This window comes from Brachyhypopomus gauderio, unplaced genomic scaffold, assembly GCF_052324685.1.
Source record: "Brachyhypopomus gauderio isolate BG-103 unplaced genomic scaffold, BGAUD_0.2 sc37, whole genome shotgun sequence".
Lineage (NCBI taxonomy): Eukaryota > Metazoa > Chordata > Actinopteri > Gymnotiformes > Hypopomidae > Brachyhypopomus > Brachyhypopomus gauderio.
Window position 1 is genome coordinate 565,721 of NW_027506867.1, and position 18,418 is coordinate 584,138.

General features: G+C 43.6%; 1 protein-coding gene across 2 annotated transcripts; it reads right to left on the reverse strand.

Moving 5' to 3' along the window:
• Positions 1–185: 185 nt before the first annotated feature.
• On the reverse strand, positions 186–17,502 carry stat1a (signal transducer and activator of transcription 1a). Of its 2 annotated transcripts, none has more exons than XM_076985184.1 (26): positions 17,252–17,502; positions 16,352–16,477; positions 15,327–15,471; positions 14,523–14,673; positions 13,278–13,373; positions 12,948–13,037; positions 12,658–12,736; positions 12,381–12,472; positions 11,968–12,119; positions 11,248–11,406; positions 11,061–11,153; positions 10,797–10,856; positions 10,394–10,417; positions 10,074–10,161; positions 9,926–9,967; positions 9,714–9,797; positions 9,419–9,517; positions 9,155–9,290; positions 8,622–8,677; positions 8,399–8,490; positions 7,344–7,483; positions 6,488–6,676; positions 5,919–5,994; positions 2,434–2,503; positions 1,926–1,955; positions 186–1,765 (listed from the first exon to the last, which is right to left on the reverse strand). In XM_076985184.1, the coding sequence occupies exons 3-26, from the start codon at positions 15,452–15,454 to the stop codon at positions 1,736–1,738; spliced, it is 2,256 nt and encodes a 751-aa protein (XP_076841299.1). In that variant the 5' UTR covers positions 15,455–15,471; positions 16,352–16,477; positions 17,252–17,502; the 3' UTR covers positions 186–1,735. The 2 variants fall into 2 exon arrangements, with proteins under 2 accessions (XP_076841299.1, XP_076841298.1); XM_076985183.1 differs by having other exon boundaries at positions 2,431–2,503; positions 17,252–17,501.
• Between the last annotated feature and the right edge of the window lie 916 nt (positions 17,503–18,418).

Consider the following 18,418-nt stretch of genomic DNA (forward strand, 5'->3'; position numbering starts at 1 on the left):
GGCTACTTTAAGGGGGGTACACTGAACCCAACAGGTAAAGACTGGTTTCAGGGACCAGTAATGGCTGTGCTAATCTTTGCACAAAACACCAAATGCAAAATAAATTATTCCCCCCACCCCATCTCTCAGAAGACCTTATTACAGCATGAAGGCATGAATTCTGGTAAGAATTGAGAAACAAATGATTGATTGAGAACAATTGTTTATTTATTGTTATTTGACAGTTATTATTTTTTGTGAACGGTACAGATTCTGGCAAAGGCAGCCAATTTATTGTATGAAACATGGCAAACAAATCCCCAAAGTATGTGGCTTGATTTGTATTTATTTTTTGTATTTTATTCATCCTGGTATCTTTTGGGCCATAAAACATTAAATTAGTTTTTTCAGTTTTATAATTACAAAAATGTGCATCAAAGCTCTGACAGTATGAATACTGAGGCCTGTTTATACTGTATCAAAATCCTTGTACCATAATCCACATCCTCACCGTGCCCTGCTCTCCGTACTGTCCAAACAAAATCTAATAATAAAAAAATAGCTGAGTTAGGTATATAGAAGCACAGACTCAGACTGAAAGCACAATAAGCTAATCTCTTTTATACTTCCAGTGCCTCGCTATGGTTATTTCAGGGGAACACCTATTTTACGAGAGGGAGTTTCTGTGTGTGTGTGTGTGTGTGTGTGTGTGTGTGTGTGTGTGGGGATGCAAAAGCCCATAATTATCATTGCTTCCTTCAACAAAGATGGAAAAAACCTGCACACACAGAACTGCACACACACCGTTACATTGAGTTCTATATTTTGATGTCCTAGTCTGGTCTGGTGATCCCCCCCCCCCCAGCAAAATTGCTTTTACAAGTCTCGTCAGATTGTGTTCCAAGATACGAGTATTTGTGCCACTGATCAAATATCAAATAAAAGGCCCTGCCCTCATTTGCTACATGTCTGCCTCTTCTTTCAGAACACTGACACGTAGCTATTTAACGAATCTGGTAAGATGTGAGGAGCAGTTATATATTACATCACACAGAACGTTACAGAACTTGGCTGTCGTTTGTTTTTTTCATTCCATTTTTTCTTGCATTGCTTATTGTGAAAGGTTTGTGTTTTTTTTTTTTTTTTACACACAAAGCACTTTGTACTTTAGTCCAAGTGTGTAACTCACTCATTCACATTTAGCATAATACATTCTCCCATTTAGCACTCACAAAGAACTACTGAGGAAAGAAAGGCACTAGCGCACCACAGAACACGTGCACAGGTACATTGGCACTCACAGCCTGCGCGTCCGAATAAGTGCAACGGGATACACGACGCCGTAAGCGTTAACTGGCTATATTCTACAAGCTATATCAAAGGTGCTAGTACAACGCAGCTCTTAACTATATCAGGTACAGTATCTTTGTCTAACTAGTAAATCAAATGCACACTTGATGCATCGGATAGATTTTAAATCATTGCTTTCCGACCTGTGTCAAACTGGCCTCTATGTTAAAGAAGCATCTATGAAATCAGGATCATTTACAGCGTCGGGGTTAAGTGCTATCAAACGCAAGGTGCAAGCTGTTCTCAGCCATTACAGTGTTTGCTCTGAGCCTGCGTGTTCTGACGCTCAGTCGTGAATTCTACAGTCTGTTTGGAAGGAGGAAACCAGGAAGAGATGCTGGACCTCGCCTGGTGTGGAGAACCTCCAGAAGAAGGATGCAGGCCTTCTGTTCCGCCTGCTGGATATTCAGCAGGAGTGTGAAAGGGTAGAACACAGCTACATAGGAGAGGGGGAGAGAGAGAGGAGTGGAGAGGGAGAGAGGGGTGGGTGAGAGGAGGTAGCAGTGTTACACACTCCATCCTTATGAACTGCATCACTATATTTAATAAACAAGACAATAATGGAACATAGTTGAACTTCAAATCAATATCTTTACCTCTCCAATTTCTCCAGTCAGGTCTCGAGTCTAAAACAGTGTAAAGACATGCTAGTTGTTTATTACATGCAAGTTACACCAATCAATACACATTTACAATGCAATAACTGATCATCCTTCACAGTAGTAGAGCCCAGTGATGAAACAGTAACTATTGGCAAAGGGTATTAAAAGGTTTAGTGATCACTGTTGGTCATGTGTGCTATAAGGACATAATTCTGATCAAGTCCATTGTAAATATTGGTGATCAAATTTGTTATTATGTGCTTTAAAGATTAGTAATTACTCTGGTAAAGAGTGGTCTAAGGTTAGTAATTAGTAAAGAGTGAGGAGTGGTGTAAGATTAGTAAAAGACTAGTAATGACTGGTAAAGACTGGTATAAAGATTAGTGATTGCTTAAGTGAACATACAACCAGTGGTATGGTTGTACAGTATAGTGTAGCAAAGTGCATAAGTCAGTTTTCACCAGTGAAAGGTGGGACTGCTTTGGGGTTTTTTACGCACCACCATGCGTTCCAGCTCTCCGTACTCTTCTGGAGACAGAGGCATCATGATCTCGTTGTAGTCTGACGTTTTCCTAGAGTCAGAGCATCAAAGTGTTAGATTTCTCGCATCCTGTACTAATAGATCGAAAAGAAGCATTTGCACCAAATTGAAAGTGCTCTTAAATTTAAAATAGAAATATAAATAGTTCATTTGTGCAGGGTAAGTTTATTTGCATGGAACATTTAATACAGTGGCGATTCACCATTCTTCACAAACACAAAACAATAATAAAGCTTATTACATCCATCACCTTGGGGAAGATAACTAAAACAAAATTTAAAAAGAAAAAATAGAGATAACAAAAATGCATATAATCAAATTAAATGTATAAATAATTGAGATAAAAGATGAAAAATAAAAACCTGAGCTGAAAGTCTGGATAAATAGGAGGGTTTCAGTGTTTTTAAAATGTCAGGGCTCGTCTGCTAGTCTTTAATAACTGGTAAGAACAGCATGATAGCTGCCTCTCTGTTCCTGGTCTTCCCTGTGGGCAGGACTAACGGTCTAGTTACTGATCTGAGACTTCTGCTCAGCACTGCATACTGCAGCATGTCAAATAGAAACACTGGTCCTACATCATTAAGCAATGTACAGATCACTAGCAAGGCAACTCTACTGGTAGCCAAATTAAGGCCTTGGGAATGAGAGCAATGTGGCTTTTGTCATTATAGTAGCCTCTGTAGAAATCTAGCAGCCTGCTAGTGATAAAAAGATGAGTTTCTTTATGTCAAATTTTGTCAGGAAATCTCTGATCTTGCTGATCATCTTATTGATAAAATGCTTATTTAGTAACTGATCTGAAGTGATTGCTAATGCTGAGATCGTAGTCTATTAGTACACCAAGGTTACAAACTAGCTCTATTTTAGGGATTTAAAGTCCAAAAGGGCAGTTAGTCTGTTCCGCTCATTGCTGTCTCCAAATAAAATAATCTGTTTTATCTTTGTATGACTGCAAAAAGTTTGAGTTAAGTAAATTTGAGAGTTGTTAGTTAGGAGGAAGAACGTACAAGGTAAATAAGAGCAGCCCAAGAATTGAACCTTGGGGAACAACAGAGGTCCTCTGCACTATTTCAGAAACATTCTTTTCTATTTTTAGAATATATTTTGCCTTTACTTTGCATTTATGAACTGAAACATTAATTAGGACTATTCTAGATTCCAATCTACTTTTCAAGATTTAAATATTATAGCCTGTGGTATCAAAGACTGCACTGAGATTAAGCAATAGCAAAAGCAGTACCTTCCCTTCCGTATTAAAACAAATGCCATCAATTACTTTTAATTAGAACAGTCTTGGTAGTACAGTAGAGTAGGCAAAAACCTGACAAATTTTAATTTGATATGAAATGGGTCTCTATTTGCTTCCAGATTTTTCTTGTTTAAGACAGTCCGCACAGATGCACTTTTTAGTGAGTTTGGAAAAACACCCAATACGAGTGGTCTTGAGTTCTTGTGAGGCAGACATATCAAGGAACACACCGTGACTATCTGACAGAGCTAACATCCTGAAGAGATCCTGAGATGCTATGATCCAGAGCGTGAGCATGGGATTGTACGCTGCGGGCCACATGCCGAGAGGGACCAGAATAGTCCGGTATGACACAGAGATCCTTGGTATAATTGTCTTTGGGATTGTCAGTAAGTTAAAATCACCAGCAATTACAATACAGTCAAAATCTGTGGAAATACCAAACAAAATGGTTGTAAATTCATCAGATCAGAATTGTAGGCCTGTAGATGGTTACTAATAATATTCTTGGCACTTTTTTCACAACTGCATGGAGACAGGAGGCAGGAAGTCAAAGCATGTAAAGTAACCAAATGAAAGAACCATTAAATAGAGCAGCTGTATCTTTCTGGTGCCGAGTCATTAATATTGCTGTGGAACTATATTCGTTTAACATTTAACTTTAATAAAATCATTCATTGAATGAGATTTGTTTGAGTGATTTAATGTTGAGAAGATGCAATTTTGGAACCAGTCATACACACTGCAGGTTGTATACTTTTACAGTACTCTCTTTTTTGTCTGTTTCTGATGAGCACGCAGTGTCTGAACTTCTTAAAACATGTACTGCTGACATCACTGTAGCAGCAGGAAGCCATAGAATATTAATGTGGTACACTATTCGAAACTGGGGGCGTCTAGTGGGTGGAGTATCTGATGACAGTGGGGTAGAGGGCATGGGTGAGGAGTTTGTCTCTTTCTTTGAGAAGGTACAGCTGGTGGAGGAGCCTGACGCTTCTTAGGAGAAGTTCTGGGGAATAGGGGTGGAGATGAGGCAGTAGATGAGGACGGAGGAGGGGCTGATCTGATCTGATCACTATTGCTGGGAGATGGTGGTGAAGGGGAGTGGAGATGGTCTTCAGTGTAGAGTCCTCATGGCGTATTTTTCCCAGAAAATAATGCTTGGTCATCATCGTGGCTCTCATCCAAGGTCTGCAGGTCCAACAGAGCGCCCACATTGGGGGAAGAAGTTGGGGCTCTGGACCAATACCTTCCTCTGATACAAGAGAGTCCTGGTGTACTTATGCCCATGCATACTCACCAGTGGGGTGAGGGCAAAATCCAAGAACATTAAAACCTCACTCACAGTTTTGATACCCCTCTTGTTTGTGTGTAGTCCATCTCATCTAAAAAATATTTATCTTCCAAAAAACAGGTTGAAGTTGTCAATAAAATCAGGCTGAACTATAGATTTTGAGTGTTTAATTCAAGTAGCCTTAAGAATATACTGACGCAGGCAGAGGACCACTAATAGATAGAGGATCGTTTTATTTCAATAAATGACTGTAGGTTGAGCGTGCTAATTCTGATGTCCACATTGTGAGTGTGATGTTCGGTTCACATTAAACTGTGCGTATCTGGTTTGCCACTGATAGAGTCATTTCCGAGGACAAGGCTGTCTGATGTATCCACAGACTGGAGCTCTGCAGGTCTGCTCTGTATCTCTGGTCTTCTGGCATTCACTGTCCTCCCATTATTTTGACTACCATTTTACTATGTTGTTTTTCCACGGTGAGAATCTTTCTAAATGGTGCTATACTCCCAAATTATTTTTTAAGATTAGGAAAATGTTACCATAAGTTATTAATGTTGCTAATGCTGCATGTATTAGTGTTGAGAGCCAGTAACACTGCTAGCTGTACCTCAAAAGCTTTCACAGATATATAAGCACTATAGACACACCTTATATGCTCCTTATTAGCAGCTTAGAAGCACACACTGTTTAGATGATGCTCTTTAATGTGGCACTTGATGATCCTCAAGTGAACACAGGCTGAGTTGAGTTTAAAACTCGAGTGTGTTTGACTGTGCTATGATTGGCTGAAGAATTCCAGCTAGGACTGTAGATCTGTGCTATGATTGGCTGAAGAATTCCAGCTAGGACTGTAGATCTGTGCTATGATTGGCTGAAGAAGCCGGGAATGTAGATCTGACTCACATTTCAGAGATTGAGATGAGAGTAGTCTGAATGTATCCTTCGTTATCCTCCTTCTCTAGATCCATGGGTTCATTTTCTAGAGGTGAAAGAGAGGAGGAGAGGAAGAGACAGAGAATGAGTGTAGAAATAGCAGTTATTAGCAGTCAACTTGCAAACACCTAACTAGACCTACACACAGTACTCTTTTCACAAGGACACAAAACTACTATGTACTGGAGAGTAATTATACAAAACAATTTAATTCCTGCTAGAATCCCTGTGTTTTTCAGTCATGGCCTACATGGAGGGCTGTGAGTGGGAGTGAGAATACATATTAATCTGAGCTTCTTAAAAACGAGTATGGAGTCAAATATGGAGGGTGTGAGGGCGTGAGCGATGGCCTTTCTCTGAGAAGGTTTGAAAAAAGTAGAAAATGGTGAGTGTATGTTAACTGAGCAGGTTTGAAATGGGTCCAGTATGGAGTGTGTGAGTGAGAGCAGAAGCCTCATTTTTTAGCAAGTTCGAGTATTGATGGGTATTCGAGTATTGATGGGGTTCGAGTATTGAGTGTGTGAGTGTAGAAGACATACTCTCAGCAGGTTTGGAGTAGTACTTGTGGAATGCCTCGTCCTTGGGAGTGTTGGGGTAGAGGAAGCGGAGTGGGTTCTCCGGAACGTTCCCGGCTGCCATGACCTTGTAGTTCCGAATGATGTCGGGCAGAGAGACTGCCGACAGCTCCTTCTTAGTGTAGGGCTCCACCGAACGGATCTGTGGCTCATCTGTGAACACAAACATACAATCATGACAAAAAAACCTGGCCCTAAAACACTTTGCCCCAAAAAAACTTTTTGTTTTGGTTTAAGTTTTATGGTTTTGTAAAATTGTATTTTTTGAATGATTTTACAGATAGATGAATTAAGTAACCACGTACTTTATAATCACACACACACACACACACACACACACACACACACACACACACACTCAGAGGTGTACTCCACCCACACTCACCATTAGAGGTGTGCTCCACCCACACTCACCGTTAGAGGTCTACTCCACCCACACTCACCGTTAGAGGTCTACTCCACCCACCCTCACCGTTAGCGGTCTACTCCACCCACAGTCACCGTTTGAGGTCTGCTCCACCCACACTCACCGTTTGAGGTCTGCTCCACCCACACTCACGGTTTGAGGTGTGCTCCACCCACACTCACCGTTAGAGGTGTGCTCCACCCACACTCACCATTAAAGGTCTACTCCACCCACACTCACCATTAGAGGTGTGCTCCACCCACACTCACCGTTAGAGGTCTACTCCACCCACACTCACCGTTAGAGGTCTACTCCACCCACACTCACCGTTAGAGGTGTGCTCCACCCACACCCACCATTAGAGGTCTACTCCACCCACACCCACCGTTAGAGGTCTACTCCACCCACACTCACCGTTAGAGGTGTGCTCCACCCAGCTGAAAGTGATTGCTCCGTCCCGGTTGCTCTCACTGAAGCGCAGTAGGAATGTGCCAGGTGACTTATCATTGAGCAGCACCTTAGTGCGATCCTTAGTCACAAAGCCCATTATACACCTGACACAGAGAGACCAGAAAGACCATTATACACCTGAGACAGAGAGACCAGAAAGACCATTATGCACCTGACACAGAGAGACCAAAAAGACCATTATGCACCTGACACAGAGAGACCAGAAATACAATTATACACCTGACACAGAGACCAGAAAGATCATTATACACCTAACACAGAGAGACCAGAAAGACCATTATGCACCTGACACAGAGAGACCAGAAATACCATTATACACCTGACACAGAGACCAGAAAGGCCATTATACACCTAACACAGAGAGACCAGAAAGACCATTATGCACCTTACACAGAGAGACCAGAAAGACCATTATACACCTGACACAGAGACTAGAAAGACCATTATGCACTTGACACAGAGACCAGAAATACCATTATACACCTAACACAGAGAGACCAGAAAGACCATTATGCACCTTACACAGAGAGACCAGAAAGACCATTATACACCTAACACAGAGAGACCAGAAAGACCATTATGCACCTTACACAGAGAGACCAGAAATACCATTATACACCTGACACAGAGAGACCAGAAAGACCATTATGCACCTAACACAGAGAGACCAGAAAGACCATTATGCACCTAACACAGAGAGACCAGAAAGACCATTATACACCTGACACAGAGAGACCAAAAGACAATTAAACACTAGATACACAGAGAGACCAGAAATACCATTATACACCTGACACAGAGAGACCAGAAAGACACTTGACATATCACTGATTTCCTGACACACACACAGAACAAAACATGTACCTGTTATACATGTGGCAACAAGCAGCCAGAGAGAAGGAGAGGAAGAGTGAAGAGAGACGTACGAGGCATTAGAGTACACAATCCCTTGGAACAGTCTCTCCACAAACACTGCGGAGGCCAGTCAGGAGTCTTACCCGTCATCCCACAAGCTCTGCAGGTGCCTCTTTATCAGGTCCAAGACTCCCTCAATCCACAGCCAGAAGGTGAAGTTTCTTTCACTGGTTCCCTGCAGTAGAGGACACATAAACCTCCACATGTAATGCAGTAGTGGAGCGCCTCCTTCCAAATTGTTTGGTGTGCGGGTGTGTGTGTGTGTGTGTGTGTGTGTGTGTGTGCGTGTGTGTGTGTGTTACCTACCTTGCAGAATTTATTCCAGTGAATCTGAGCCTCTGGATCATTCGCTACTTTTGGACCTGTAGGGAGAAGATAAGCAAGTCACAAGGGTCAAGTTCTACCAACATACACATGCACACAAACTGCCATATACACAGAAATGACCTCTGACTGCCACCACAGCTCCACAAGAATGGAAAAGCACTCCTGTTTCCTCTGAAATGGCTTTGTTTAGGTTTAGGGCAAGACAAGCTCGTCCCAAAACAGCTGAGCTGCTTCCCAGAAAACATATGATATGCAGAGTAACAGGACTTGGGTGTGTGGTGTGTGGGGAGCTTGGTGAATGTGACCTAGTTAGGGAGATGTGTGTTTCATTAACCTCAAGCTTATTCTCTTAATTAAGCTTGACAACGTAAAAAGGTTTCAGAAATTCTGCCTCTTTTGTTTTTTCATTAGGTAGTTTCTAGCCAACGCACCAAATCTGTTCTTGAGAGTGAACACAAATACCATCCTGTACTACAACCCCATACGTGTAAGACTACATTTCCCAGACTCACCCAAGAGTTTATGTCCCAGCATGCTCAACTGCTCTGCATTGAGGCCTCTCTTGGTGATGGAGGAAAACTGCCAACTCAGTACCTCAGACAGCTGTCCCCAACTTACCGACGGTGGGTTAACAAAGAAGGAGAGATTCTGGGGGGGCGTGAAACATAGATGAAAGAGAACCAAGAATCTGCTGTGTGGTTTATACCGCGTGAAAGGGTGGGGTTTGTACTCCTGCAGGCTGATAGGAGCTCTGCTCTGCTGGGGGCGGGGCTTACCTTGGGATCGGACGTGAGCATATTGTACCACATAATGGAGGCCCATCCGCACGGCAACTGGCAGACATTAGAGATCACCACGATGGGAAGAGAAGTGGTCTGGAGGGAGAGGAAGAGACTGATGACACCTCTGGCATGCTGTATCAGTATCAAGTGTAACACTTTGAGTCAGGATAGCAAGCTCACTTTGTACTGCACAGTACCGAATACACCGCACAGTATAGAATACACTTTTTACTGCAAAGTACTGAATGCACTTTTCAGTTCACAGTGTTGAATACACTTTTTTCCTCACATCAAAGTTAATGACGAGTCCAGACCAGCAGAGTTCTGCGTCAAAGGTGAAGGAGTGGAGCTCTTCGGTGACAATCAGGGGTCCCTGTCACACACACACATCATATCTCACATCCACATAGCCCATAAGAGCTTAAATCGCTCCACTCGGGGTGACCGTAATTTGAAGTATACAGCAACTGTTGTACAGTGCGGTGGTGAAGAGAGCCATACCTCACTGGTTCTGTTTCCAGCAACCTTCTGCTCTTTCAGTTGCTAAACACACACACACACACACACACAAAAGTGGGTTTTCAGTTCCTACGTTCTGTCAAGCAGAGAACCTGCGGAGGAGAAGTGGAGGTGGGTTTATCTGCTTTACCAGGTGTCGGAATTCTGCAGCCATCCCAATGGACTCCTCCATGTTCATCACCTTCATGTTCGTTCCGAGGATGTTGAACTTGCGGAAACTAAAGAGAATGAAGCATGAAGAAAGCAAACCTTCCGTTCCATGTAGGGCACGTGAACGGTCTGGTTTTTTTTTTTTTTTTTTGCTTTTAACCAATTAGAAAGATCTCAAAAATGCCAACCAATCAGCAGGCACATGCAAAGTCATTCATTCGTTGTGAAAGCTTAGTTTTAGTTTAGTCTTTCACTTGGATAACAGAGTGTGATGAACGTGCGACGCCCTCTTCGTCTTACCCCTTCCGCTTTTCCGTGACATCCCTGAAAAGATCAAAAGAACTGCGTCAGGCCTTCGGCTGTTTATGTGGGGATTTCAGTCAAAACGTTTAAATAAATGTACTGATTATTCACAGTAGTTCAGTAGTTCTCGTAAGAGAACGTTAAGAATTTATTAGGAATTCTCTTAATACTGAATAAATTGCTTGGGTCATTTACAACATAATTTATCAAATTGCTTGCTTTTGCCCCTTCGATAATAAATGTTATGTTCCATCAATCCTAAAATAATGGACAATTTATCAGCCAATCACATTGCAGACCCTACAGTAAGGCCAGCCCACCTTAACATAAATCCTTGGCACATTTGTTCTACTGTGTTGGAGACAGGGCGGGGTGGTCACAGGGCGGGTTTCCCACTTACTTATCAAAGTGTACCTTTACTCTGACCATGTGGTTGAACTCCTGAAGCTTCACCAGCAGCCTAGACGCAGGGAACAAAGGACGTCCCGAATGAATTCATGGCCCTCTGGGACACTTTAACTCCGTTTAACGACTTTGGGAGTTCATAAAAAATAATCAGCAGACATGCTGGTGCCATTAAAACTTTAAGGCAAACATGTTGAATTAAAGGCTGATTCGCGCTGCACAGTGTGTGTGCGCGTTTGATGGTGTTTGGCAGGTGTACCTGACTTTAAGAGTAAACAGGACCCCGGTCTTCAGCACCAATGGCCTCTGCAGCTGTGTGGGCATACAAGGCTGCCTCTCTACCACCATGGAGCTACAACACACACACACACACACACATTATAACATATATAACAGGAATAAAGGGCATGAATGGGAAATGGAAGCTGTGTGTGGGCGGGGCTCACTTGGTGATGAGGGTCTTGAGGAGTGTGAGGGCCCTCTCCTCCATTGAGGCCCTGCTCTGGGCGATGGGGTCCTGCGGATACGTGAACTTCTGCTGCAGCTCCAGGAGCTTCTTAAGCTGCTGCCTGACCTGCAGCAGACACTCGCCCACTGTGGTGAACCTGCCCCAGGGGGAGAGGGTGCAGTTAGCCTGGCCCCCCCACCTTAGCAAGGGCTAGGTCAGTACACAACCTTATGAGCACCCCTCGACACGTATGGAGCCATGAAGGAACATCATCTCAATCCATCAGCATTCCCACATAAATGCCTTTAGAACAACATGGAGTTCTGCGAGTTTTCCATTAAGCCTGGAGACTGATGACGTCTCACGCTTCGACATATAAACTGTCGGCTATGTGAGAAGTACTGACTGTATGCTGTATGCTGACAGAAATGCTCCTTTATGTCTCATTCAGAGTGCACCTACTTCCCTAGGACAGCTTCAGGGGGGTGAATATGTCTTTCTCAGCAGGGCAGCGCAATTGAGCAACTTCCTGTGAACTTACACAATGCACTTACACACTACGCACCATACATAACGCTCACAAATCAAGAGCTTCCGCTGGCCAAGATGTGTTTTGGTGGTCCACTCATACTTGTTACAGTCGTGCAGAAAGCACACGCATGCCCAGCTCACGTGTGGGGACCACGTGCCAGACCCCGCCTGACCTGCGGAGTCTCACCAGTTCTGCAGCTGGTCCAGGCACATGTTGGTGAGGCCCCCAATACAAGCCATCTGTTGACGTCTCTTCCAGTCACACAGCTCCACGGTGATCAGATCGTATTCCAGCTGCTCCACCAGATTCAGCACGTCCGACATCTGCCCCACAACTCCCTACACAGACAAACACACACACACACACACACACACACACACACACACACACTTGTTTTGTGTTTTACTGGTTACGGGCATCAACCAGTGCTTGAGAGCTTCACTCCAATCGTTCTGAGCACCACTGCCACACCGTCTGCACCAGTGAGGAGATCTTGGTACTCTTACGCCCCCTGCTGGAGACGCCGATCTCCTTCAGCAGCCCCATTACCCAAGGAGCCCAGTGCCAAGGCCCCTCCCTGTGACGTCAGTCTGTCTCACCCCTCTCATGCCGTTGAGCTTCATGAACATGGCCTTCAGGCCGAGTTTCTCACGGTTCAGCTCCTCTCTGGATATCGTGCCGTTCAGCTCTTCTGCAAAGTTGGAAGATGCAAAAATGAGTGCCCGTTATATTTTTGAAGGCATACACTGCATGCACATGTTTTCTATACACTGCAGTCTACACACACACTATAGTTCCACACACTTGTGTTGAGAGAGCTTCCGGGTTTGACCCTTAACCCAGTCCTGACCCCTGACCCCTGACCCCTGAACCCACCTCGACTCTGCAGTGTCTTGCTCTTGAAATCATGGTCGTCTTGCAGGTCCTCCAGGTTCTTGATGTTCTGCTCTGCTTCCTAGGAGATTCATATTCATGAAAAAAAATTATATCATGCTCACACAAATTTCTTTCAGCCACCACAAAGTCAGGTCTGAAGGCCATTTTCTAGCAGTTAACAGCATTGTGGATTTTATCATTTCTCCTTATCTGAATGAAGTCTGGTTTAGAGCAAATGGCACTGAACACTGGGTCAAAAGGTGGTGGTGGGTGGTGCCGTGGATCCGCACCTGTACTTTGGACTTTATATCCTTCACCTTGCTGTCCAGTTCTCTTTGCTTTTCGATCATCATGTCGCTCTGAGCATTCTGTGACGTGTTCTGCAGCAAACACATCGGATTTGCAAATACATTGGAGCATGCCATGCACATTCATATGCATCATTATCATAGAAAATTGTGAATACACCCAGTGCAAGTTTGGCAGTGGGGAGATTGGGGAAAGGTTAAGTCTTGTCACTGAAACTAATGCCACCACTCCAAAAACATTACTATGAAGAACTCCAACTGTGTATCAGAAGCACAGCCAGCCATTTTCTTCAACTGAGCACAGACACACACCTCAGATATCAGAGCAGCCGCCAGAATCTTCCTCTCTTCGTTGAGGTTTTTGCTAATAATCATCGCCATGGAGACCGGGTTATCCTGGAAGAGGTTCTGGAACATGAATGAGTAATAACGTTAGCAAGAACCCACAGCGCGCCTCTGACGTCTGCGACGTTAGATGGTATCTTGCTTTTCGAAGCCCTACAGCTCGTGCCATTTTGTCAGCGTTTGATGGCTCTCTCTCTCTGCCTGTCTGACAATGTTAGGCGTTGCCCTGGTGTATCAGGAAATTAAGAGTGGGGTCAGTTATCGAACGGCCACGCCGAGTGTCCAACATGATTGATGCGGTGGGTAGAGCTGTCGGAACACAGACTGTGACTGTTGGTAGAAGCTTAGAGTCGATCGTGGATGGAATCGATGCTCTACATGTGAAGTTGGATCAGTTGAAAGACCGCTGACTTAAGAGGAGTTTGTGTGCTCAAACGCTCAAGGACGAGCTCCTTGCTAAATTCTTCATTCTGCTTATCTGCATTGGTGCCCAAACAAATCTCTCCCAGACGGTCGTCGGCCTTGTTACCTGCTCTTACCCCCACACATAGACTGTCAGAGATGGCTCTCGCCTTCCACCGGAAACTTTGACACAAAAACTGTGTGCCAGGCCTCTGCCCCCCCCCCCCCCCCACCCCCCCCCCCCCATCTGAATGAATCACACCTCTCACTGCTTACTGTCTGTGTTATCAATGCTTGTATGTGCTATGGGGAATTTATGCACACAGACTGTTGTCCTGTTGAGAGAATAATCTGTGGTCATTTATTTTTGTCTCCTCCTAAATGTTATCTCTCTACGTTTCTCCCCCTCCCTGCGGAGTTTTGGCGGTGCGTGCACACGCTGTGGCTACTCGACTCTGGGTTCCTAGTGCTTTAACTCTGGGCCCCGGGGAGATGTAATTTCGTACCTTGTACCTGTACAATGTATGACAATAAAGTCTGATTCTGATTCTGATGTTCTAGAGCATTCTCTGACGACCAACTTAGACCTGACATGGCTGCTCAAACATATAAAAATTTTTATTAATAATAATAATAATAATAATAATAATAATAAGAAGAATGACATGCTGATTATTTGCGGGACACTGACTCTGCTGTGATTGGCTTGCTGTGATCCTGCGTGCTGTCTTTCCCTCACTAGTGCTGCTCGGTCAGCTCAAAGGGAAGTGTGTGGTGACTGAAGGATCTCAGGGCGGCCGGGTGACTGACCTGCAGGTTGCGTTTGATCTTACGTATGTTGTGCTGGTTCAGGAAGTCTTTCTCCATCGCAAAGCGGCTGTGCTGGTGGTCCAGCTGGGTCAAAAGGTCGTGGAACCTCACCGTCGCCAAGGACTCGTTCTCCACGTTAGCAACATGGTCCCTGGAGTTAGGCGGTGGGAGGGAGTAGTTTCTCAATGTGAAGCGCGTTTCTCAATATGTGTGCTTTCTATAATTATTATGTTGACGGCCTTTTTATTAATAAGCAAATCCTGTTTCAGATGACCTCATATTCACAATCTCTTAATTACATTAACTGTACATTTACTAAGCACTCACACTGTAGGATTAGGAAGTGAACATGAAGTCTGAGGTCTTGGACCACTGTTAGTGTAATTTGGTGAATGGAAAGATGTCTGAATCAAGTAAACACTTTGCATTCCCTAAGCTTAAATTACTGGAACAATTAACCCAGCTTTGTCATTACTGCTACTGCAAAGGTGAAAAAATCTGTAGCTATGAGGAGAACAAAACCTCTAACACAGACTGTGATGCAAGGCTGGTGTAATTACAGTGTGACTACTTGTTTACAAAGGATGTTAAAGCCACAAAAAAATACAGGGAGTATCTCAGTGCAAATTACAGCCCATGTCTCTGTCCAACATTCCTTTACATAACAAACAAATCACTATTTTTAAAAGCATGGAGGAGTGAGATGGGTAAAAGCCCAGCAAATCCTACACAGGCCATTAACAGGCCAAGGACCAAGCAGATGCAGTTTTGGCAAAGACCAGCGGAGCTCTGCTCCACGCTCACCAGTCATGGCTCTCGATCCAGTTGCTAAGGTACTGGCGAATGGCCATGGGGAAGGTGTCATCGTACAGCTGGTCCACCTGCTCCAGGTACTTTGAATCCAGCTGCTGCAGCTCATACCACTGAGCCATCTCTGACGGTTAGGGCGCTGGAGGCATATGGGCAAGAAAACAGGTTAGCGATGGAGCTACCAGTTAGGGTAGGTCCCAGCCTGCTAGTGTGTTGCGCATCTGAACCCTGCAGGCCAGTGTGCAACACAAATTATCATTAAAACATCTTCACCATCAAGTCAGCTCTGAGGAATTCAGTCCGTCTGTTCCAGACACAAAATCTAGCGGCACAATACGAGCCAGCAGTGAAATTATTCGTAAAAAAAAAAATACCACAGGAAAGTGCATGTAACATACAATGGACAACTTTTCACTATAGCAAGCGCAGAAGTCCTCACAGGTATGCGACCGGACGGGCTGAGCAGACCTGCGTGCTTCACGAAGCAGCCCAACCAAACATCATGACATTGCTGTAGAACCTGTCGGGAACTTGTAAACATTGCGTACCATCTAAGCTCATTCAACAAGCATTATTATGATTTTTTACAACACAATATAACTGTTGTTTTTCACATTCTGCTATGTGAATACCTCGAAGTTGGAAACTTGTTATACCGGATACAGAGGATTTGTGGCCAAGTAAACAACAACAAGGTGTGATGTAAACAACAGGGTGATGTGTTGGTAAACAGATATTAATCACCAAATGAAACAACTTCTGAAAAAAATCAAACTAACTGAATTAGTTTGGGTGATTTACAGACACTGTGTTTCTATTTAGACCCGTGTGTCTCGGGTGAAGTGAGATGATGAGACGTGTGTGTGTGTCTGGGTCCGTGATCAACAGTGATGTTTTCCGATGTCTAACACAAACATCCTGTCGGCGGTGCTGTGGCCATTGTAGCGCACTCAGCTGTCTAACTGCACGATACATGAACTCATACGAATACACCACCAACAAGCACGGTCTTTACTCACCTGGACGTGTTACTTAAAGCGATTTTTTTCGTCTCGTCAGTCGAGATTTAAGGTCGGATCCCTTTTGAGCTGTTTTGACATTTAAGTCGCCAAAAACGACGCTCTGCCACCTCTGTCGGTGCGTTCCTGGAAAAAAACACAGACCTATAGCCGACTGCCTACGTGAGAATGACACATACAGTAGCCAATGAGGACGGCCCGTCGAGGACGTCCCGCCGTATTTATCGTCTTCCAGCCAATCGGGGTCCGCGTTTTAGTGGTGGCTGGAGATGACCCTTGAAGTCACGTGGTTTACGAGAAACCGAAACTTCTGTGGCGGTGGATTTCCAGAGGACGTGTTTAGCTAACCTATATATCTGAGAGCGGCTTACATAAACATAACCTTACAAATATATAACTTTGTATTTACTTGCAATCATATATGCAAGGGAACTATTATCAAATGGCTACAATATGAATTAAATCAATTTCAAAGAACGGACATCTTGTATTAGGAATACACGGTGTCATGTTTATAGACAACAAAATATGAACCGTGTAGATTAAAATACAGTAAAACACGCATAATGCAAACAAGACAAGGTCGTAATGACTTTCACAATATTCCTTAGGGAAACTGGTGTCATTAAAGGTCTCAACGTTTATCTTTAGTCTAAAGTCAGTTTAGTATTTTTAACTGATATAATTATTTTGCTGTCCATATGTAGCTTGCTTACTTTTACTTTTGCTCTAAAATGTCTCAAATCTGAACAGTTAAAGCCATTGTATGAATTCAGGCTATTGCACACTAAGGTGGTCTGTTTACTGTATCTTTATGTAACCTTTGTGATATAACAGGACAACAATGAACACTTTAAACACTTGTGAACTGATCAGCACTGTGGTGGCATTGGTACTTACTTCACATAAACTAGTTAGATGATCCAAGTGCATTCCTGCAAGTTACGCTGGCAGTGTCTTCAGTGGCTGTAAGTGAAGTAAAATAGCTGTACCACAGAGAAGCCAGTCAACGTTGAAAGGCACTGAAATGATCTTCGTTGACAGCACGCGATTAACAGTGTGTCTATGCACTGCCTACCTAGTGCAGTAAGTTGCAACTGACGAGACCTGTCTATTGACCAGAAGTGCATAAAGAAGTTCTTTCAGAATCTGCCAGGTTATGCGCATGGCAGTCTAGTCAAAGTGAAAACAAGACTACGTCTGTATGCTCAGCCAATACCCCCAGACGATTAACCCTACAGTAGCAAATTCACTCTGAAAGCATTCATTCGTGTCCAGCTGGTCTTAAATAAATGGCTTTGGAATTAAGGCACTTGTAAGTTGACTGTGACACACGTAGGCCTGTATATTGCAACTTAGGCACAAATTCAGATTGAATACACTTCTTCCCCTCTTGGGCGAAGCAATGCTACAAATTTACATATAATGGTGTCCATGTAATTTTAGACACAGGTTCTTAGTGTAAGCTCAAAAGAAGTACTCACTGGTCATTAAATGATGGTACCTTTAAAAGTGGATCCTCATCTAAACCCATGGACTTGTAAGCAGAAGAATATAAGGATGGTGAACCAGAACATAGTACACGTCTCTTCCAATCCAGACTAAAACAGGAACACATCTGTCTTCCAGATTACTTTCATAGATCATGGAGTCCTTTTTGCCCATTTAAGCAGACAATTAAATGCAATTTGGTATAGTTCGTGGGGAATCCTTTTTTAGTGAATGGTTGCAACTTAACATTGAAGCCAAAGATGTATTTATTTGTCTGACTTTGTCTCTTACTCAAATCTAGGATTTGGCTACACTTCTGGATACTGATTATTACTAATAAATTAGACATTATTTATTGTTGGTTTTTTTGCAACAGATGTCTAAAAAGCTGCTTTAAAGGACCCAGTTCCCTAATGAGTAAGCCAAAGACATGGGCCCAGCTGGAAGATCAGGCAGCTTAACGACAAGTTTCATGTGTCATTGGTTGGATTATACAGAGCACTCATAATGTGACCATGCAAGTTGCTCTGGGTAAAAGCTGTTAGGCTATCGAGAAGTGCCAGTAATACGCTGCTC

Coding starts and splice junctions, on each gene's coding strand:
- stat1a (XM_076985183.1), bottom strand. CDS start 15,454: ATGGCTCAGTGGTATGAGCTGCAGCAGCTGGATTCAAAGTACCTGGAG. Junction 5,995..6,487: donor CTACTCCAAACCTGCTGAGA/GTATGTCTTCTA, acceptor TTTCACCTCTAG/AAAATGAACCCATGGATCTA. Junction 1,956..2,430: donor GAGAGCTGGAACGCATGGTG/GTGCGTAAAAAA, acceptor ACACTGTTTTAG/ACTCGAGACCTGACTGGAGA.